The sequence below is a fragment of the Drosophila obscura genome, unplaced genomic scaffold, assembly GCF_018151105.1.
Source record: "Drosophila obscura isolate BZ-5 IFL unplaced genomic scaffold, ASM1815110v1 contig_139, whole genome shotgun sequence".
In the NCBI taxonomy this organism is placed as follows: Eukaryota; Metazoa; Arthropoda; class Insecta; order Diptera; family Drosophilidae; genus Drosophila; species Drosophila obscura.
Genome location: NW_024542723.1, coordinates 592,695 through 614,681, shown reverse-complemented (window position 1 = coordinate 614,681; position 21,987 = coordinate 592,695). Strand labels below are relative to the sequence as shown.

The following is a 21,987-nucleotide window of genomic DNA, read 5'->3' as shown; positions in this document are numbered from 1 at the left end:
GCTATCTGAACGTGTCCGCTGCTTTCGTAAAGCCGAGTTTACGAAGCTTAATAACCTTATTAGGGATTTTGATTGGTCCGCTCTGTACTTTTGCACTGACGTTATGAAAGGCACAAACATTTTTTACAATGCACTTGACACATTTTTCGATTCTTGTGTCCCACTTTCTTGTCCGGTTAGATATGGGAAGCCTCCTTGGTTTACCAAAGAGTTATCCAGTCTAAAAAATTTAAAATCAAGACTTTATAAAAAATTTCGAGAAGTTGGTTCTCCCTCTTCTCTTTCTCACTATGTAATAGCTCGGTCAAATTTCTCCATTCTTAACGCTCAATGCTATAAAAACTACCTATCTCGATGCAGGATACGATTTTCACAGGACTCTAAACAGTTTTACAGCTTCGTAGAACGTAGAACGTCCGCACATTCATCCTCGTTATCTTTTCTCAATATGTCAGCAAACAATGATCAGGCAATTGCCGATCTTTTTGCCAAATTTTTCCAAAACAACCTATTCTTATGAAAGCTACTCTGGTCAGCCGTATCCATACAGTTTACCAAGGTCGAATGGCATCTTCAGCCCCTTGTTAAATGAAAGCTCACTGATTCATGATCTTCGACTAGTTAAGCCGGTGTTTTCACCAGGTCCCGACGGAGCTCCCGGCTGTGTACTTAGGTACTGTGCCGACGCTCTGTGTGGACCCCTGATTAAACTATTCACCCTATCCATTAACTCTTCATGCTTCCCCCCCTCTAGAAGGAATCTTTTATTATTCCGCTCCATAAGAAAGGTAGCAAGTCTGATGGAAATAATTATATAGGTATATCCGCTATTCCTAATATGTTTGAAAAAAATTTTATCTCCGCATTTGCAACATCTCTGCAAATCACTTATATCTCCGTCTCAGCATGGATTTATAAGGCGACGATCAACAACCACAAATTTATTAGAGTTTACCCTTTTATCATTAAAGGCTTCCAAGGTAACTTGCAGACGGATGTCATTTACACTGATTTCAGTAAAGCATTCGATTCTGTAAACCATTCCCTTCTAGCACAAAAACTTGACCTTTTAGGGTTTCCGCCTAATCTTTTGAGATGGATTTCTAGCTACCTTCGTTCTAGGTCTCAAAGAGTTCTCTTCAAAAACTCCTCTTCACCTGTTAAGGTTACTTCTGGAGTACCACAGGGCAGTCATCTATGCCCTCTACTTTTCACACTATTTATTAATGACCTGCCTTCAGTATTAACAAACTCTCGAGTACTCATGTATGCGGATGATGTTAAACTGTCTCCAGTATAAGGACATTTCATTTCACTCTCGCTTGCAATCCGATCTCAATAACTTTCAGTCATGGTGTTGGGCAAATATGTTACACCTAAATGCCTCGAAATGCAAAGTAATGACATTTCCTCTTAATACTCCAGCCTCTTTTTGGCTCCTTATAGCCTCTGCTGATGATCTTGGTGTTAAACTAGACCCAAAGTTAAAGTTTTCTGAACACATTTCTACCATGGTAAATAAGGCCATGGGCGTGCTTGGGTTTATAAAGAGGTGGTCAAAGGACTCTCTATATCTCGCTTGTTCGTCCGATTTTAGAGTACGGTTCTTGTGTATGGTGCCCCCAGTACAAAGTAAACCAGGACCTTATAGAAGCAGTCCAGAAAAACTTTTTATACCCGTACTCAAAAAAGAGTTAAGGGGTATATTAGATTTGTGGTAAAAGTGGATGTGTGTAACGCAGAGAAGGAAACGTTTTCGACCCCATAAAGTATATATATTCTTGATAAGCATCAATAGCCGAGTCGATATAGCCATGTCTGTCTGTCCCTCCATCCGTCCGTCCGTCTTGTTTGACGTTTGGATCTCAGAGACTATAAAAGCTAGAGCAACCAAATTTTGGTTTCCAGACTCATGTGAGATCAAACTGCTACAAGTGTATTTCAAAATATCGCCCCGCCCTTCCGCCCCCACAAAGGACGAAAATATACGCTAAAACTAAAAACAAAGTATCTATCGCTCTCTCTGTCTCTCGCTCGTATTAGGGCACGGGCAATTCTGCCCGACTGCCTTTGAAGTCAGTCTTGATCTTGCAATCACTTCTTGCACTGCACATCGTCTTGGAATCGAGCTATTCAATCCGACATCGTCTTGTACCGACCCCCCCCACAATCTGACACCGTCTTGAATCCAGCTAGCTCTCCAACCGACTCGTCGTGCTCTCGTCATCAACCTAACTCGAACCTTTCGCTATCCCTTCGACTCTGTATCTGTAAACCATATACGTATATACTGAACAATCATCGTCTCCTTAATAAACATATCGCAAAACAACGCTACCGAAGAAGCTCAGTTGCTCAACAATGTATTTGTATTTAAAACATTGATTGGATTAAGTAGAAGCTGTCACAAATGACCACGCTTCAGTGTTTCAAAACAGATATCCATTCCAATAAATTCTCCTCGTCAATGTTAGCCTCATTATCATCATCCATGTCCTGCAACATGATAAGCTTCTGCAAGAATATGTTTTGCTGCTGAATCACATTCACAACCATTGCAATGTTATTTATATCACTAGTCAACACTAGAATTAGGCTGTGGCCCAAAATATAGATTCTTATAGATTTCGGGGTTAAACATTTTTTAACGAATTATGTTTTTTTTTTATGGTGTAGTTTTATTTGAAAGAATTTTTTAAAACCTGGTATTTTTTTTTTGTTTTTTTTCAGAGGTAGTGCTTTTATTTTTCACATAACTTAAGTATCTTATATCTGGTTGCATAGATTTGCAGTTCTGAAAAGATGACAAGTGCAACTATAAATCGTACCCAGACACTTTGTATCTGCAGCTTAACGCCTGGAAGATATTAAGTTTTCAAATTTCATGATTTTTTTTAAAAGCTCGTGAAAAGTCGAAAGAAAAATAATTCTTGGCCAACATTTTTAGTTTTAGATAGACGCATTAATTAGGCGTCGTTTAAGGTATTGTTCATTAAAATCTATGGATAAACGGTGGAGATAAAATTCTTTAACCAAACCTCAAAAGTGAAAAAACCATAAACCATTTACACCATAAAAAAAAATAATAAAGTGCTACAAAAAATTGTAAATCCCGAAATCTATCAGAAAAAGTAATTTTGGTTCACAGCCTAAATAAAAAGTTCAATTTTGTCGAGTAGTGTATTCATTTTAATTATAAATATGAACAAATTTTTACCACACGCAACTGTGAGAATCGGCTGTTTCTCATGGATGGTGGATGGTAAATGGTGTCAGTGTGAACCGGTGTTTCCCATCTTTCTAAAATTCCCACCGTTCCCCCGGGATGGGCTCAGTGTGCAGTGGGCATTATGCTCTAGTTTCCATCCACTTGGAAATAGCCATATGACATTAGACTAAGACAATTTTGCTGCGAAGAGAGGAATAGCACTAGAGACAAAATGCAACATTATTGCTCTACTCTACTCTACTACACGTCTAATGGTTTTTAGTAGAGCAACTGAGGCACTACTTGACACAATGATGTTTTCCAGCAGAACACAGACACCAAGCCAGCAAAATTGTATCCACAAAGTAAAATTATTGATAACTTCTGCTGCAGCGCTGATCCCAGCTCAACTGGACAGCCAGCTTGACGCATATAGTTCTCTAGCTCTGACAGCATGCATTTACCATAAGGACATCTTTATTTTTCCAGCTACTCAGTTAGCTAAGTCTAATGTCATATGGCTAAAATACATTTATTTATATGCAAGCATTACACTATAGTTATACGAAATATAAAGTCGGATTTATTAAATTGTGTTGTCGTGCCGCCGTTTCTTTTTACTCTTATCTTCGTTCTACTTTTTAGTGATCGCCGACGCGACTTCGTGACAATTTTTATTCGATTCTTAGAAATATCGATAGCAGGCTGATAAGTTTAAGGGTGGAAACATGGTGACAGTTTGAAATTTAAAATTTGAATTCGAATCAGTAACTGAATATTTAATGAACCAGCAACCTCCCGCCCACCGTAAGACTAATCCGGAGTTTTACCTAAGACATCCAAAACTGCTAATTTTGATACTGGACGTTTAAGAATGCCCGTGGATGTTTCAACTTCTACTAATCTAATATGGCCATCTTTAGCTGGAATCGTGCTGACTATGATTCCTCTTTTCCAACTTCCTATAGATTGATTATCCTCGCAAATTATTACTACATCTCCATTGGTGATCGGCTTGGTCCCTGAATGCTATCGACTTTAATTGCTGATCCTTTAATTGCTAATCCTTTAATTGCTGGGCAATGTGGTATTGTTTACGATGACAAAAATTGTTAACATCTGGTGTTTGAGTTGAATTGGTCGTTCCAAGCAAAGGCGTTAGAGGCTCTAGATCATCTATGATGAGTGAGGGGTAGACTACTATATTTTCGGCCTCAATAAGTAAACTTCTTAGCGTTTCAACGTGTTGTGCTTTCTCATTAAGTTTTAAGCGCGGAACTCGTTTTGTTGATCTCACCAAGCGCTCCTCCTCATCCTCCTGAACTGGGATTCGAAGGGCAATTGAACTTCCAGTCGATTCCTTTATTAACATCTCCGATTTTATGTACTCCCAGTCAAAAAATTTTTTAACCTGTTTTAATTTGTTACCCGCTCCGACGAAATTTGCTTCCATATCTGATCGTATTATTACGGGAACACCTGTTCTATTCACGAAGTTCCTAATACATACACTCATGGACAAAATAATAGGTGTGCTTTTTTTTTCTTTTTCAACTTTTAATTTCTAGTTCATGTCTTCTCTAATCTCAACCAATCAAAGTTTTTTCAAATCTTATATTAATTGTCTTTAAAGAAAAAGTAAAAACAGTTTCACAAATCCTTTAATTTACAATAAATTTAAATATTTCCCGAAATCGGTCAATTTTGGCTGGACACAATAATAGGTGTACGAAGATAAATGTTTAAATGAAATCGATATTTCACTATTTTAGGTCTTGTTTTATATTAAATTGAGTGTCTGGCAGCTAATACCCGGTATATCCGCCATTATTTTGCAGAGATTTCTCCATTCGTCTTGGCATGGAGGATATTAACTTGCGACAAGTTCCAATTGGAATGTTGTACCTCCTCTTTTGACAATATCCCAAAGGTGATTTTTATTTTGTCAAAAAGTCTTTCCGACCTCTCTTTTGAGTTCACCCCAGAGATTCTCGATTGGATTTAGGTCCGGGGATTGACTTGGCCACCCAAGAACATCCACACTTTGCTCTCGGAACCAATCCTTTACTACTCGAGAGGCGTGCTTCGGGTCATTATCCTGCTGGAACTTCCATAAAAGTGGCATAATATCCTCGGCATATGGTAGCATCACCGTATCCAATAGATCTTTGTATACGAATCTGTCCCATATTCCGTCAATACGATGAATCGGACCAACACCATACGATGAAAAGCAGCCCCATACCATTAGGCTACCACCTCCAAGTTTCACAGTTTTACATGTGTACCTGGGATCAAATTCTTTGCCACCAGGTTATACGATCTAGTGCAAATTTTTTCCTCATCTGTAAATTTGCCGAACTAAGCAAAGGAACCCTGCGAGCAATCCTACCTAGTAGGTTAGCTATTGCCAATCGTCGCCGAACGGTCCGTGATGATACAATATTCCCAATTTCGTTGGCAATCGTACTGGAGGACTTGAACGGGTCGCGTTTAACCAACTGAACCATTCGATCGTCGGTCTTAGATGATGATTTTCTGGGTGCTCCCCGAGTTTCACCTATTTTTTTTGGTTTTATGGCATTGGTTACGAAGATTTGAGATCGTTTCATTAACCTGGCAATGGATTTATAAGTTTTTCCCTCATCTCGGAGTCGTCGAATGAGCCTACTCTCCTCCACACTGCAGTGACGACCACGGCCTATCTTATACAATTTTAATGGTTGCTAAGTCTATATTTAGTTATATTTTCCTAATACCTTACCTTCTGCAACCAAATAGTTATCTTAATAAGCTACAGGTTAATGTTTTGCGTCGTACACCTATTATTGTGTCCAGCCAAAATTGACCGATTTCGGGAAATATTTAAATTTATTGTAAATTAAAGGATTTGTGAAACTGTTTTTACTTTTTCTTTAAAGACAATTAATATAAGATTTGAAAAAACTTTGATTGGTTGAGATTAGAGAAGACATGAACTAGAAATTAAAAGTTGAAAAAGAAAAAAAAAGCACACCTATTATTTTGTCCATGAGTGTACGTCTGTGGACAAATCAGCAGCTCGTTATAAGTGTATGGCTCTGATTGTCAAACAGGTAAAGAGTGCAACCCATCTTTTTTCTTGTCTTCCGTCTTCACCGGACCAAAGTAGTCCAATCCCACAAAGGTGAAAGGTCGTTTATATGGTGTCACTCTCGCCTTGGGTAGTTGACCCATTAAAGGAACGATTGGCTTGGCACTATGATTTTTGCAATATTGGCAAAAAACTTTTGCCCGAACAACCGCTTCTCGTAGGCTTGTCATCCAGAATTTGCATCTTATATCGTTTATAATGGTTTCGTCGTTTTGATGGTGGTAGATTTCATGATACCATTTTACTATAAGTTCCGTGAAGCTATGTATGTCGTGGCGGCAATATTATTGGTTGACGTTGTGTTTCTTGAATAGCAATGGCATAATCCAATCTCCCCGCGACAACTAAAACTTCATACGTATTTAGTTTTGGAGAGAGAGTATAAATGGAACTACTCTTTGAAACTTTTTCAGAGTTTTGTAATTCAGACACCTCATCTGCGTATACTTGATTTTGTACCATTTTACACAATTTAGATTCAGCAAGGACTAGTTCAAGTGCGTATAATTCTCCTTTTTCTCTATGTTGAATCTCCTTCCGAATCTTGTTCAAAAATCTCAAACACCATCCCATCATACGTTTCAACCGTATATAGTTTGAGAATCGACTAGAATCTACAAACTGGTTAGTTTTTACAGTCATTGTGATTTTACGCCTTTCAGTATAGTATGGAAGAACTGTACACCATCGTTGGCCAGGTATCCTTTTCAGCAATCGAGAATTCGGGACCGCTTATTCATGCGCTTTCAACAGTGCACTTTGGGCAATGGCTAGACTTTGTTGCCTTGTCTGCTGTGTTAAAATTCACATTGCCAATCATTCTCAGATATCGATTCCAGTATTTCGCTGACCCGATAGGCAATGAACTGCGTAAACTGTCGATGATCTGATCTAATCCAAGAAATGACAGTTCGCGAGTCTGACCATAGTGTCGTTTTATCCACAGTCACGTCATGACCCTCTAAAATGGTATTTTTTTAATGCGTGTACCCAACACTGCTGCTTGCAACTCCAGCCTGGGAATTGATAACATTTTCAACGGAGCGCACCTGGTCTTTTCTGCAATAAAGATTAATTTCGTATCTTCACCACAAGTAATGCGCCAATATGCTACGGTTGCGAAAGCTTGTTCGCTCGCATCAACGAAAATATGCAACTCTATGTTATCCTTTGTTGACAAAAATTCTGGCTTATAGCATCTATCCAATTGAAAATGTTTTACTTGTTCTAACTAAAGTACCAAAATCTTAAATTTTGAAAATAAATTTTCCCTTAATAAGTTATTCCAATGTATTCCAGTCCTCTTGTATCAAGATTTTTCCGTGTATCATTAAGTCCGCTAACATTCTGAAGGGATCAAATACAGACATGACTAGACTTAGTAGTTGGCGCTTAGTAGGGCATATCATTCCCTTTACAATTTCCTTGTCGACACGGTTTAGCTTGAGATCGAATACAAACTTGTCGGACTTACTATCCCAATACATGCCTAAAATCTTGTCTGTTGATTCGTTACTCATTTTGACGGTTTGTGCTACCAAGTCGTGTTCTTTCGTGTCATTTAGCAATTCCTGAATTCGTTTGGAATAAGATACAAAGCTCTGAGATCAAATCCTATGTACCCACTCTCTTGACTTCCTGACTTATTTGAAAGGATTCTTCTTCGGATTCAAAACTAGCAACGAAGTCATCTACACAATGCTTCGTCTGAATGGCATCGGTTACTTTCTCCCTATAACTTTCAGCATTTTGTGCGTTGATATTCTTTATGTATTGGGCACAAGGAGAGCATGCTGCCCCAAAAATAAGGACAGTCATCTTGTTTGTTTCAACCTGAGCATCACGATTTGCATGTCTCCAAAGAAATCATAAAGAATCCTGGTCCTCTTTTCGGACTTGCACTTGTAAAAACATTTCCTTTATATCAGCACATCCTGCAAATTTCCCTTGTCGAAATTTGAAAAGAATCGTCGTCAATGGTCGGTTTATATCAGGTCTCTTTCAAAGCAAGGTATTTAGGGAAACACAACTGATCGTCGCGGCTGCATCGAAATGGTTGATTCCAATGGTTTTATAGGTATCTTTACTCCAAAGTTCTCTGTTGTGAAGTAATCTGCTATCATCTCATGGATATCTTGTTCTGAGCTGTATTCTTTTAGACATGCATATAAAACCACTGAAAATCGTGTTAATACAATATTTTGGTCTCCATTCGAGCATTCGAACACAAGACAGCCCAACGGCGTTTTACTTGCTATTAGATTTGTATCTAAATAAACACTTTTCATGCTGTCTATCAACTGACAATTATTAGTTCCGATAAAAACCATAGGATCAGCGTCTGTATATCCGTTAATTGGTAAATTTCTTAGCTGTGTGTATTTTTTAGTAAGTTTCTCAAAATCTACTGACTGCAAGGGTAGATCTAATTGAGGTCCTGAGTTCCCAGTCATACGTAGCCATTTTTATCAGCTTCAGGTGTTCTAATGCGAAGGTTGCATTACATTGACAAAAAATCTTTTGCGTGACTTTCTATCCAGTTCAAAGTCAACAATTTTGGAGTGTTTGGCTTAATCGTATTTATCGTAGCCTCTTGCGGTCTATCAATTTTCGTGGGTTTATATTTCGGGAGTGCTGATATTTTTACAAATTACCATTAATTTCACCATGCAAATTGTCTCCACCAGCAAACCTGTACATACCAATATTTCTGTTGACATCAATGTTTCGAAAGGGTTAACTTCCAGCTGCTTCTCCAGCAATGCTAAAGCCATGTCTTCCTTCTGTAGCGCTGAAACCATTTGTGCCTCCAATGGCACCGAGATTCTGTGCGCCTCCAATAGCGCAGAGATCATGTGCGCCTCCAGGATCACCAAAACCATGTGCGCCTCCAGAAGTGCCAGGATTGGGTGCGCCTCCAGTAGCGCCGAGATCATGTGCACTTCCGACTGCCGTAATCACTCTGTTGTCTTGCTTGTGCAGAAATTCATTTGGTTGCCCAGGGTGTACCAATGTACGCTCTTCTTCTTGCTCCATTGTTTCACATGTAGATCTAATTTCATTTTTGCACATGTACATCAATCGCTTTTCCAACAACGTGACTTGGTTTTTCTGACCATCAATTCGGCTATTTAATTGATCTTTCATGCTAGGTTGTTCTTCTTTTATGCTTTTCATCATGTCCATTAAATCACGAAACTTTCACCACTTCGCAAAATTGCACTTCCACGGTCAAAGTTACAAATTTAATAAAGATGTTGCCACTCCGTGTCGCAAATAAATAACAACAACACCAAATAGAGTCGTTATGCTCTAGTTTCCATCCATTTGGAAATACATTTATTTATATGCTAGCATTACACTAGGTTAGGTTAGGTTATCCTGGTCGGCCCTCACGGGGCCACGCATAGGACAATATGGCCCTTAGTTGTCCGGATAAGAGCGTATGGACATTCTGAGTGTTTTACGCGGCTTCGAAGTCCGTGAGTACTTTTTGCTGCATCAATTAGCTTTTCAGAATGGCAAAGTTCATTAAAATCAAATGTAAGATACTTAAGTTATATGAAATAGAGCGCTAACTCTGAAAAAAGCTTTACAAAAAATACGTTTTCAAAAATTCTTAAAAAAAAGTTTTCACAGAGAAAAAAAAATTATCACTAAGCATGTTTAAAGCCCTAAATCTATTCAAAAAAGTTTGTATGGTTCGAAGCCGCGAAATGGTTTCGGGTAGTGTTATACACATATGATCATAATAATAGGTACACACATCTACGTAAACTTTATCATAACAGAAAACGGTTGTATTAGATATTTGAAAATTAGAATTAAATCCCACTTATTCTTTAAGTATTTTTTTTTCATTAATATACATTTTTTTATAGTATAGGATTATGTCAGATCTTTAGAGTCGATGTCAGACGGATCAAAATAATAGGTACATTTCACGTGTTAAGATACAAATTTGTTAACTGAATTTATATTCCTCAGCGTTTATTCTGTTCGTTGTCTGGAAAAGTGGACCTACGCCTTACCAGGAGAAGCAGCCCCATAATGTTATATTGCAACCTTCAGGTTTGACAGGTTTTTTTTGGTGAAACGTGGATCAAATTCCTTTCCGTTATGGCGTCGTACATTCCTTTCACAATCATTCCTAAATAAATTTATTTTTGTTTCGTTGCTGCACAAAATAATTCTCCATTTTTTCTCTCCGTCGCATCCTGCCCAGTCTTTATGAATTTTAGCAAGAGTTAGCATCATGACTATATTTTTTTGGTGCATAAGTGGAACCTTTCTTGTATCAGTCAGTCAGTCAGTATATACATTTTTGAGATTATGATTTTTTAGAATTGAAAAAAAAATTTACATTTTCTGCTACATCTTTTATCTACATCTACTATGTATATTCTACATCTAACATGTAGATTGTACATGCACCATTTAGATTCTAAATCTCCTCCGGTAGGGGGTGCTCGTACATAACGAGGCAGTGTGCGAGCGAGAAAGAGAATGAGTAGCGCTGGTCTTGCTGAAGGAGGCGGGGGAAGCAACATTTCAGTTTTATCGTATCTTTAAAAATGTGCTTGCCACAGATTTTCGCTCTTTGTGTGGCAGAAGGGGGCGGGACGAAATTTTGAAATACACTTGTAGCAGTGTGATATCACATTAGTCTGGAAACAAAATTTGATTTTAGTCTCTGAGATCCAGGCGACAAACAAGACGGACGGACGGTCAGATAGATATGACTCTATCGACTCGGCTATTGATGCTGATCAAGAATATATATACTTTATGGGGTCGGAAACGTTTCCTTCTCTGCGTTTCACACATCCACTTTTACCACAAATCTAATATACCCCTTAACTCTTTTTTGAGTACGGGTATAAAAATGAATTTACTTGTCTCACGAAAAAAATTCTAAAAAAATATTAAAATAAGTAGAAACAAAATTTTTTGTTGTATTCAACTAAGAATTAAATGTGCTATAAACAACAATTTAAATTATTATCTCTGTTCGTTTGGATAGAATTGAGTCAAAATTACAAAAGCGAGGGGTTTGCTAACCTGACGACGAGCAGTGCATTTCATATACATGCACAAAAAATGTATATACAGATAGACCTACCCAATTCGCAGAGTTTTGCCATTTGGTACCACAACCTCGAAAACTACTTCTGTTTTATACAACAATTTAATGTCATATTTTAGCTATATCTTTAAAACCGTAAGTTCGATTACACTAGTCAACACGATTTTTCCTCAAGGACAACGATTTCTAGATTGGGGCTTAGAATGGTTTGAGATATTTTTTTAGGGATTTAGTTTTCGTGGAGTTTAAGGGGGTAGTTGGAGACAGCTAGGACACAGTGCGGCATGGTTTGGTTTACGATTCGACTTGATAGCGATGGTTAGGTGCGTTTGGCGCGTTATGAACAAACGGGCGGGGCGCCATGGGCGGGCGTCGTACCAAAGTACAACCCTGTTCGTTTGCTTGTTCCCTGGAGTTGGGCCCGCCGCTTCAGGTTTTTTTCCATTTTTAGGTTTGGTACGTTTTACCTCCAGTCTCTCCTAGTTTTAATGAGCGTACTTAACGACGCCTACGCACCTCACATTGACTTTTCCTGGTTTTCAAAGTCAATTTCTTATACCGCTCTTTTGTTCATGCTTCCCAGCGGTGAATCACAGTGTTGGGTTACTTCTGCGTTTTATTTCTTTCAGTTCCCCGTGTAGGGTGGGTCGGCTTCCAGCTTTTCTGCTGCCTCCATAATCTCTTTTTCCCCATCATCAGAAAAGCGGTTTGGACCTTGGGGCGATTGTCGGTAGTGTTATAGGGCTGCTGAATATAGGCTTAACCAATTCATTTTCAACAAGGATATTTATTCCAAATTTCGGCTTTTTGAGTATTTTTTTCAACATTTTGTCTTGTCGTACGAATGCCAGATAGGAACTGCCCATATGGAATCACTCCACGATTGTCTACCTCAACTTCACCAATTCGCATGTGTAAAGTTGCTGAAGTCCCGCCATCTTCAGTTGAACATCTCCTATTCAAAAGATATTCATCGTCTCCTGTTACTGTGTTGGCTGCAAATGCTCGAGGATATCGCTTGGAACATTTCCCGTCTACGTGAACTCGGATTGAGTGTACCGCATGGTTCATGGATCATGTTCTTGATGAATCTCAGCGCATATAACATCGTCTAATAATCCTGTAGTGATTAATCCTGACCCAGAATATTATGTGCGCATGTGGCAATCCTTTCTACTGACATTCTACTGAATATATCCAGCGCCGCATAGATCCAAATACTCCTTTTTCACAATGAAATCCATCAGTGACTTGAGCTTTTGTCTGAAAACACGGGCTGTGATTTCATGCCTATCCGCGCCGATTGTCCAAAAACTAACAGCAGCACTGAATACGTCTGGATGGCCATCATAGCGAACATATTACATGGCATCTTGAGCATATTCCTGCATGTGACGTGGACTACCTATGTGTGAAGATGGCAAAATCGTAAGCTTTCCAACGTTTTTTGTATTATCGTCATTCACAACGGCATCTCGCAAATGAATAGATTCCTCGGATTGAAGATTCGTCTGATTTAATCTGAGAAACAGCATATGTTTTGTTTCAGTTTTTGCATAAATATCCACTGTTTTAGCAGAAGCGCGTCTCAGGGGGGCCCAAAGATAAGGTCCCAAGATAAAGACTGCAGGGTCCCAAGTTCTTCCATACATATATTTCAGTGTTTATTCGTGGTCGCGTGCAAAGAAGCCTGCCGTTTGCTTATGGTTGTAGAAGCGAATTAGAGTAAAAAAGTAAAAGTAAAGGTAAGCTGCCGTCGGCTGTCGGCAGCGAGAGCGGGAGCGTGGTGAGTTTCACCCCCCTTGCAGGAGTGCAAAGACCCTATATGACTGCATGAACGCACCGGACACGATCCATCCGAATACCGTGCTTTGAGCCACGGGGAGGCCGCTGGCGAGAAAGCCAGGTTGGATAACCTTCGGGTATGAATCGGCCCCCAAGATGAGCGAGATGGTCGTCGGCTGATGTAAGCACTCATTCGCCAGCTTCAGATCCTCGAAGAGAGCACGGACGTTGTTGCTCAACGGACGAATCTGTGTACGGCTGCGTAGACGGGGCTCAATTTTGAACACGGCCTGGTGATTTTATACAAAAATACTTAAATCGCGATTTTTCGAGCTTCGGTCGCTTGTATTGATATAAAAAGGTTACATGGTTTATGGAAATAATGTTTGACGGTTTGCACTCAATGTGATCGAACACAAAATGTCAACGCTTCGTCTACGATTCTCAGCGACTGACTGTACATTCAAAAATGGAGGCAAAACGCTGCAGAGAGAGAGAGCGAGAGTGTTATGGGGAATGCAGCTCTGAAACCTTCAGCTAGACTGTGCTATTCCTTCATATACCCCAGTCACATACAGCTGTGAAAAAAATAATAGCACCACCACCACAAGCAATTTTTAAATAATTGCCAAATTTAATTTAGAAATGGGAGACTTACAAACATGGGAATAAAAAAAATATCATCTTTTTATACCCGTACTCAAAAAGGAGTTAAGGGGTATATTAAATTTGTGGTAAAAGTGGAGTCGATAGAGCCATGTCTGTCTGTCCGTCCGTCTTGTTTGACGCTTGGATCTCAGAGAGTATTAGCGCTAGGGCAACCAAATTTGGTTTCCAGACTCATGTGATATCACACTGCTACAAGTGTATTTCAAAATTTCGCCCCGCCCTTCCGCCCCCACAAAGGACGAAAATCTGTGGCAGCCACAATTTTAAAGATACGCTAAAACTAAAAACGCAGTATCTACCAGATTGCCGAATCTAAATCAGATCGGATCATAATTATAGCCAGAATGAATAAATGAATTTTCAGTTGCTTCCCCTGCCCCCTCCTGCCAACGACCACGCTACTCATTTTCCTTCTCGCTCGCACACTCGCCGCGTTCAGTGCGCGAGCAACCCCTAGCGGAGGAGATGTTGAATTTAAATCAGGGGTCTGCACACAGACTCACACATTTTTTTGGTGCGTTTGTGTGCGAAAACAACAGACACGAAATCAAATACGTTACTTATTTCTCTGCCGCTGCGAAAGCCGAAGAATTGTGCATAGGGCACACGAATGTTTCTCTGCCGCGACGTCAGCAGAGCAGAATTTTCTCTGCCGCTACGCCATCAGGCAGAATAACGAAACCACACAAAGTCTTTACGCTGTACGTGTGCCGACTGCGCTGCCCGAAATTTTTTCCTATGCACAGTGCATACGTCGCTGCCGGCCTCTAATCTAAATGGTACATGTACAATCTACATGTTAGATGTAGAATATACATTGTATATGTATATGTAAAAATGCTAAATGTAAAATTTTTTTTTAATTCTAAAATTCTAAAAAATCCCAAGCTCAAAAATGTATATACTGACTGAGTACGGGTATAAGTAGAGTCGCGTCCCCAGAAGCGACTCACACGTTCCTTCTCGTTTTTTTACGTTTGTAAGTTATTTAAGGAACTATATTGTAATTGATCAAATTAGGCGAAAAAAAGAATAGCACTTTTCAAAAATGCACTTCAAATTTAAAATAACCACTAAGTAACGAGTTCATTAGTTGAAAATTTTGAACTAATAATACTAAATCTATATTTATCATTTAATATTTCGTACAGTGTCCTTTATTGGAAATAACTGCTTCGCAGCGTTTTGGCATGGAATCAACTAAGTCCAGGTATCGTTGTAGGGTCATTTTGGACCAATTTCTTCTCAAAGTGATCCGATTGTGGTTGACTTAGAAGCAGCAGCTGCCTTCTTGACGTCGGACCAAAGGTCAGGCGAATGATCAGGCCACTCCAAAACGTTCACAAGGTTTGCCCTGAACCATTCCTTTGCTTTCTTGCTGGTGTGTTTGGGGTCATTGTCCTGTTGAAAGACCCAAAAGTTAGATTGAGGCGGCTGTCGGGATCGCCAGGAACCCAACACACTTAGGGCGCACGCACACACTAGCTGAAAGCGGAGCCGAAAAAATCAAACACACGGCTTCAGTGCAAGTGCGCACATTGCTGCTTAGCTGATCTGAAAGCTCGCCCAATGATCAAGCATGTTTGTTTTTATCAGCAAGATGATTCAGCTCCGCTTTCAGCTAGTGTGTGCGTGCGCCCTTAGGCTGGTTTCGGCCCGTTGTTTGGCCCATACGAGCGGTATTTCATATTCTGCAAAGCATTACTGTCTCCATGATATTCACGTACACGTGCTGATCCATAATGTTTTTTATCCAATATATTGGACCTACTCCTTTATAAAGAACAAAAATGTGTTATTTTTATTTTTTATTATTTTTTTTATTTTATTATTATTATTATTTTATTATTTTTATTTTTTTTCGCAAGTGTACATTTATATTAGGCTGGGCCAAAATTGGACTAAACAATTTTTTTTTTGTTTTTTCAAGGGGACACCCCCCAATTCTGTTCTTTGTTATTAAATAAAATTATACAATTTTTGTCAAATTTGTAGTTTAATATTTAAGGGTTGCTACCACGAAAAGAAAATTTCATATTTTTATTAAATATACATTTTTAATATTCATATTTTTAGTAAGGTATTTTTATTAGTATTTATATAGTTTTTGCGAAACTCGTTAACTAACAGTAAAAGATACTGTTTTTGTTCTTCATTGTTGGTATGTAATTTGTTGTATTCCTCCATTAGGGCTACTCCGCGCTCCGTAATATCGTTCACTACTCGTATGCTGCAAGCTACCGCTTTATTATAGTTATAAGTTTCATCGCAATGCCACATATCAACGTCTTTTTCCAAAAACTCCGATGACATTCCAGTCAGTTTAAAAAAACGGTACGTGTTGCGTGTAACAAAGTCTTCAAGGTTTTTTTCGAGAACTGATTCAATCAGCATTGTTGGACGTTTCGGACAATCCTTCGATCCGTCTTTATTTAATGCATTCACCATTTTCCTTTTCGTATCCAATGTTATACCTTCATCGAAAAAAGCCAGCCCAACTAGCTCTTCGGATAAATACCAAAGGTGACGTAATATTTTTTTAATGCCACGGTTGCTATATTTAAGTTGATATTTTCATACTGTTTGAGATCTTTTATAAGTTGCAAGTCGTTTCCTGGTGCCGAAGATGCTGACGGTGCTTTAAACCAGTGCTTTGCATAGATAAGAACAACAAATGTGCAAATATCTTTAATACTTTTCAGTTTTCTTTTTGATATTGTAAATTGATCCCTGAATATAAATATTTTCAAGTAATAAATGGCTTTCGCCATCCAACGAGCGCGATGTAAGCCAGCAGGAGCTTTAATCGATAAATATTTTTCAGGCGTGCCTCCCAAAAAAATAATAATGACGTATAGTAGTTGTTTGTAATCATTTCTTGTTTGATACAACAATATTTGTTGCTTTGAAAAGTTAATGATTTGATCTGAGTAATCCTTAAAGAGATTACATAGCGATGAATCAGAAAGAACAGATTTATAGGCATTTCTCTTTATATTTTTCCAAAAACTTTTAAATTTTTTAAAGATTGTAATATGAGGTCCAGAGTAGAGGTGGGCATGGACTGTGTTTTCTTCGTGTCACGTCGTGACACGATGGGCGCCCGCGTGTGCGTGTTGAAAAATTAAATTTTGTCCATGGGCGTGCGTGTTCGTTCAGAGCAAAATTGGCACGAAAAAACACGACGAACACAAATTTGCCGGATACAAATGTACTACAATTTTGGAAGAATGCAAATAATGCAAAGCGTTATAACTTTTAGCTAGAAAAATATTAAATATTCCAGCCAGCTCAGCTACAAGCGAGAGGGTGTTTTCTACCTCTGGACAAATAATAAATTAACGCCGTACACGTTTATTAAGCTCTAATCTTGATAAATTGTTATTTTTATACAAGAATATGTTAATAAAAACGTATATGTAATTAAAATCGATGTTAATAAAGGTATTAAAAAAAAACGTATAATATTTCGTGTTGGACCGTGTTCGGAAATTTTTTAGTGCGTGTTGAAAATTTTAATTTTCGTGTCGTGTTGGGTCGTGTCGGAGAATTACAGTCCATGCCCATCTCTAGTCCAGAGGATGGCCCCAGAGATGTATCAACTACCACTTGAAGTAAAATTTCCAAAATATGATGACGAAATATGATGATGACAGGCCAGCCATAATAATTCCTTCTTTAATTTTTTTTTTAAGCAGAATGCAAGCTCCATTTTTAAGCTCTGTATTACATGCTGTTGTATCAAAACACATACACCTTATCTTTTCGTTTTAGTCCCAAGAAGATATTGTTTCAAAAACAGATTCAGCAGCCGATTCTCCCGATCCACAGCTGTTTTGGGACCGCAAGGAGTTGATCGATTAGCTGTCCGAAAACTAAAATAGGTAGTCTATCGACTACTTTGTCACCGCTTATGTCTTCTATCATTTTTCCGTCCCAGTGAACAGTCAATAGATATTCTGCTTCAAATTTAGCTTTCAAGCATTTCCCCAATTTTTCTCTATATAACATTCGTTGACGACGAATAGTATTTGTACTCACGGTATATTGAGATGGATCGCATCCAGCGCTTTTAAGAGTCGAAGTTAAAACGACAGCCGCTTTTCTGTTACTCAACTTGGCAACATCAAGGCTAACAGCTAGTCGATCGCTTACAATTTTAATTCTTGTGACTTTGGGTCGTGTACGTAGCGGTGATGATCCGTGACGATTTTCTTCGGAGGTATTAGTTGACTCCGACGAAAAAGAGGAGTCAAGAGTGCATAAATTTGTTTCATGTTGAATACGCATTTTTTCTGGGTGTTGTAAATTGTTCACCCTTTTTTCTATCTCTATAGTTTTTTAGATATTTTAGTACAATATTTTGTATCGAGGGTACCAATTTTCCCCCGTCGATTTTGCCTCTGCGAAATTAGAAAGTTTTTATCCCCTTATATAGTTAGAATGCTTAAAGCATTAGCGTGTGCGACATCAAACAGAGCTGCGATTTTTTCTTGCCATGCCGATTCTTTTTTTTTAAATGCTGCATTTTGCTTGGCTTTATTTTCTTTATTTTTTCTGAGTGCTTCCCATTCTCTGACGAATTTCAAAAGCTTTTCCTTCACGTGTTGAAATTTGCGTGTGGCAATGCTTGCTTTTTCCCAAATCAGCAGAATTTCTCGAGATGCAATATCTGCCGAAACATTTTTGGTTTCCTTTTTCTCTAGCTTATAGAAAAAAAAGCACTTTAAGGCTTCTTGGATTGATGGAAGAACTGTTGAATTTAGCTTGTCGTTCGTCTGACCGATTAACCAAACAAGTGTTTTGCTGAAGCAAATCGTTAAAAAGTTCCATGACTCGAAAGTCGACGCCATATTTTTAGCATAGAACTAAAATGAGCACATTGTAAAGTATTTTTGTATGAATTCAATATAGCCACAACAAAGGGAACATCGGGGACTTACTGTTAATGCATTAACGATTGGTAAATATCAGGAGGGTCAGGAACTTAATATATTTTTAAAATTCGGTAGCAACCTCTAAAAAATTAAAAAAAAGTAAAATAAATTTTTTGGCCCAGCCTAATATATATGTATACTAACTGAGTACCAGGTATAAAAGTAGAGACACGGTTTAAACCGCGGCTCACAACCTTCCCCCTCGTTTTTTTCGCATGCCTCTTTACCGCTTACTATATCAAATATGTGGTTTATATGTGTTTTTTTATATTTTTCAGAATATGTCAGGTCGAGGAAATTTGCTTAATTTATTTAATAAAAATACTCGTTCTTCGGAAATTTCTTCCTCGAGTGAAGATCATGAAAATGACAGCGGGTTAGACATTGATCACTCTGCTTCAAGTGGAGAATTTCATCGACTTCCTAAAGATAGCATTGGAAGCGATTTATTAAAAACTATTCGAAACATAGACATATCCGTCGGTCGTGGACGAGCCCAGATAATAAAGAATTTTAGAAGTAATGAAACCAAATTGGGCGAAAATATTGATGACACTACTTGCTCCATTCATTCGAAAGATACTAATAATGACGAATCAACTTCTAGCTTAGAAAATATGAAACTAAACAACGATGGTTTTTTTCCTAACGTTGTTCATGGATCAAAAGGTACGTTTTCCTGACATAAGTAATATAATTGATATACTAATAGAATTAAATTTTAAATTTTTTGTGGTGGAAGTGGTTGTGTGTTACTCACAGCAGGAAACGTTTCCCCCATAAAGTATATTTTTATTTATTTATTTATTTATTTCAATTAACAATTATCTGCTAATTATGGAATAGGAATAAAAAGTAAAAAAAAAAAACAAACTAATTATATATGTACAAGACAGAAAGGAAAGATACAATTTACACATTTTCTAAACTAAGGTAATGATAAATGTTAAATATAATTTTTTCAAGGGATAATTCGGGGGATATTAAATGGTACAAGTAATTATAATTATTGCATAAAACCAGGAAAGGTTCATGCTGGGAGTAATTAGATCTACATATGTATAATCGGATGGGGCGGAAGGTACGTGTTGGTCTGGAGGGAACCGAAAAATCGATTCGTCCCAAAAGCGTTTGGGAGTTCACAATCCCGAGAATGAGCTTATGCATGAATACCACGCCATTGCAAATTCTGCGATGGTGTAAAGAGGGTAGATTCAGTAGTTTTAGCCTAGATAGGTATGGTGGAAGGAGTCTGTCAGAGTCCCAGTTTAGATGTCTAAGGGCGAATATTAAAAATTGTTTTTGAACGGATTCAATAATAATTTGTTGCTCCTTGTATTGTGGACTCCACACACAAGAACAATACTCCAATATCGGGCAAACCAACGAGACGTACAGTGCTTTAGTTATATACGGATCGTCAAACTCTTTTGACCAACGCTTAATAAACGCTAGAACTCCCTTAGCTTTGTTAACAGTTGAAGCAATATGGCTATTAAAACATAGCTTGTGATCGAAAAGGACTCCTAAGTCATTTGATGTGGAGATTCGATCCAGGACATGGTGTCCTAGAGAATAGGAGACCAAATGTGGTGCACGGCGGTGAAAAGTCATAAGTTTGCACTTAGAATGGTTCAAGAAAAGTAGGTTATTTGAACACCAAATGCTTAATTCATCAAGGTCAAGTTGTAGGCGAGTATGCAAGTACCAGTCGGAGAAGGAAAAACAAATTTTAACGTCATCAGCATACATTAAAGTAACTGAGTGCAAAATAACTTGGGGCAGGTCGTTCACAAACAAATTGAAAAGAAGCGGACCTAAATGACTTCCTTGAGGAACTCCAGAGGTTACTTTGACAACATTCGACAAGACATTGTTAAACAACACACGCTGTGTGCGATTCGACAAGTACGATGATATCCAATTTACAAGATTTGTGGGAAAACCTAATAAAGAGAGTTTATGGATCAGTAAAGTATGATTAACAGAATCAAAAGCTTTACTGAAATCTGTATACATATATTCTTGATCAGCATCAATATCATATCTATTCATTCCGATGATCGCCTAGTTCTCAGAGACTATAAGAGCTAGAGTAACCAAATTTGGACTTCAGATTTCAGACTTCTGTTTTATCAATCTGCTATAAGTCTATTTCAAAATTTAGCCCTGCGCCCTCTATGGCATCTGCAATTTGGAAAATTTAAAATTCTCTATCCTTGAGATTATATCATAGCCAAAATGAAGAATTTTACATTTTTTTTATTCATTTATACTCTCCCCGATGCACAGTGTGCGAAACGAACAATCTGACGGCATTAAATTAATAAAAGGCGTTGTTCGGAGCAGCCGCTGGCAACAAGCTCTAGATCATACGTTTCCAATGCAGGGCCGCTCAAACATGATCGCAAATGTTGCAGCTTCTCGATACAAGTCAGATCAGCTTCACTATCAATCACAGCAGTGAACATTGAATAGAAGCTTGACCACTCGGTATAGGTTCCGCTAAACTAGGGCAGCTGCAGCTGCGACAAGCGAATTACCAGTCCTGATGGTGGAGTAGATAGAGTTGTTGGTTTGTCCTGGAAGTGTTTCCTTGATATTCTATAGTTGGTTTGATTTTTAGTTCAATAAATGATCCGACTCGCTTGTGTGTCAAAATCTGAGTGTCGTTTTATTCTTATGCCTCTTCACTTGAAGGCTACAAATCTTAGGTCTAGTGTACAATATGTATATGTATATGTTGTGAAGCCGCCGAGTCAGCTCCTCGTCAAATGTTCGGTTGCGAGTACGTTTTCCTCGGAATCTCTGGATAGCAGCTCGTGGCGGACGTGGCGGATTCTGCTGACGCGGCCAATGTCTGGGTTGAACGACATAGTTCAGTAAGACAATGTCCGCGGAGGTTTGGGTGGGGGTGACGGTGACGTAACCGCGGAGGCGGTAACTCCTCCCCCCTTAACTTGGAACGATGGCCATAGCGAGGGTATGGCCGGAGTGACAACATGTTCCATGGTGGGGGGTGCGAAGATGATTGTTTTTTTCTTCGCGATCCATGCGACGATTGTGACAATTAGTAAGGTTGCTATTAATACGTATACGATTGTCAGGTGGGTGGTGGCTTGGTTCCTTATTTGGGTGACCTCTAGATTTTTCATATGCAGGTTTTGAA

General features: G+C 38.5%; 1 protein-coding gene across 4 annotated transcripts in view; it reads left to right on the top strand.

Moving 5' to 3' along the window:
* LOC111078897 (protein argonaute-3) overlaps positions 1-21,987 on the top strand; it is a 150,753-nt gene that overhangs the window by 4,043 nt on the left and 124,723 nt on the right. For 2 of the 4 annotated variants that reach the window (XM_041596114.1, XM_041596118.1), the window contains exons 1-2: positions 15,184-15,228; positions 19,097-19,487. In XM_041596114.1, coding sequence (XP_041452048.1) covers positions 15,199-15,228; positions 19,097-19,487 — 421 coding nt within the window. In that variant the 5' untranslated portion in view covers positions 15,184-15,198. Of the gene's footprint in view, positions 1-10,376; positions 10,413-15,183; positions 15,229-19,096; positions 19,488-21,987 lie in introns of those variants that run through there. The other 2 variants (XM_041596116.1, XM_041596117.1) reach the window with 2 other exon arrangements.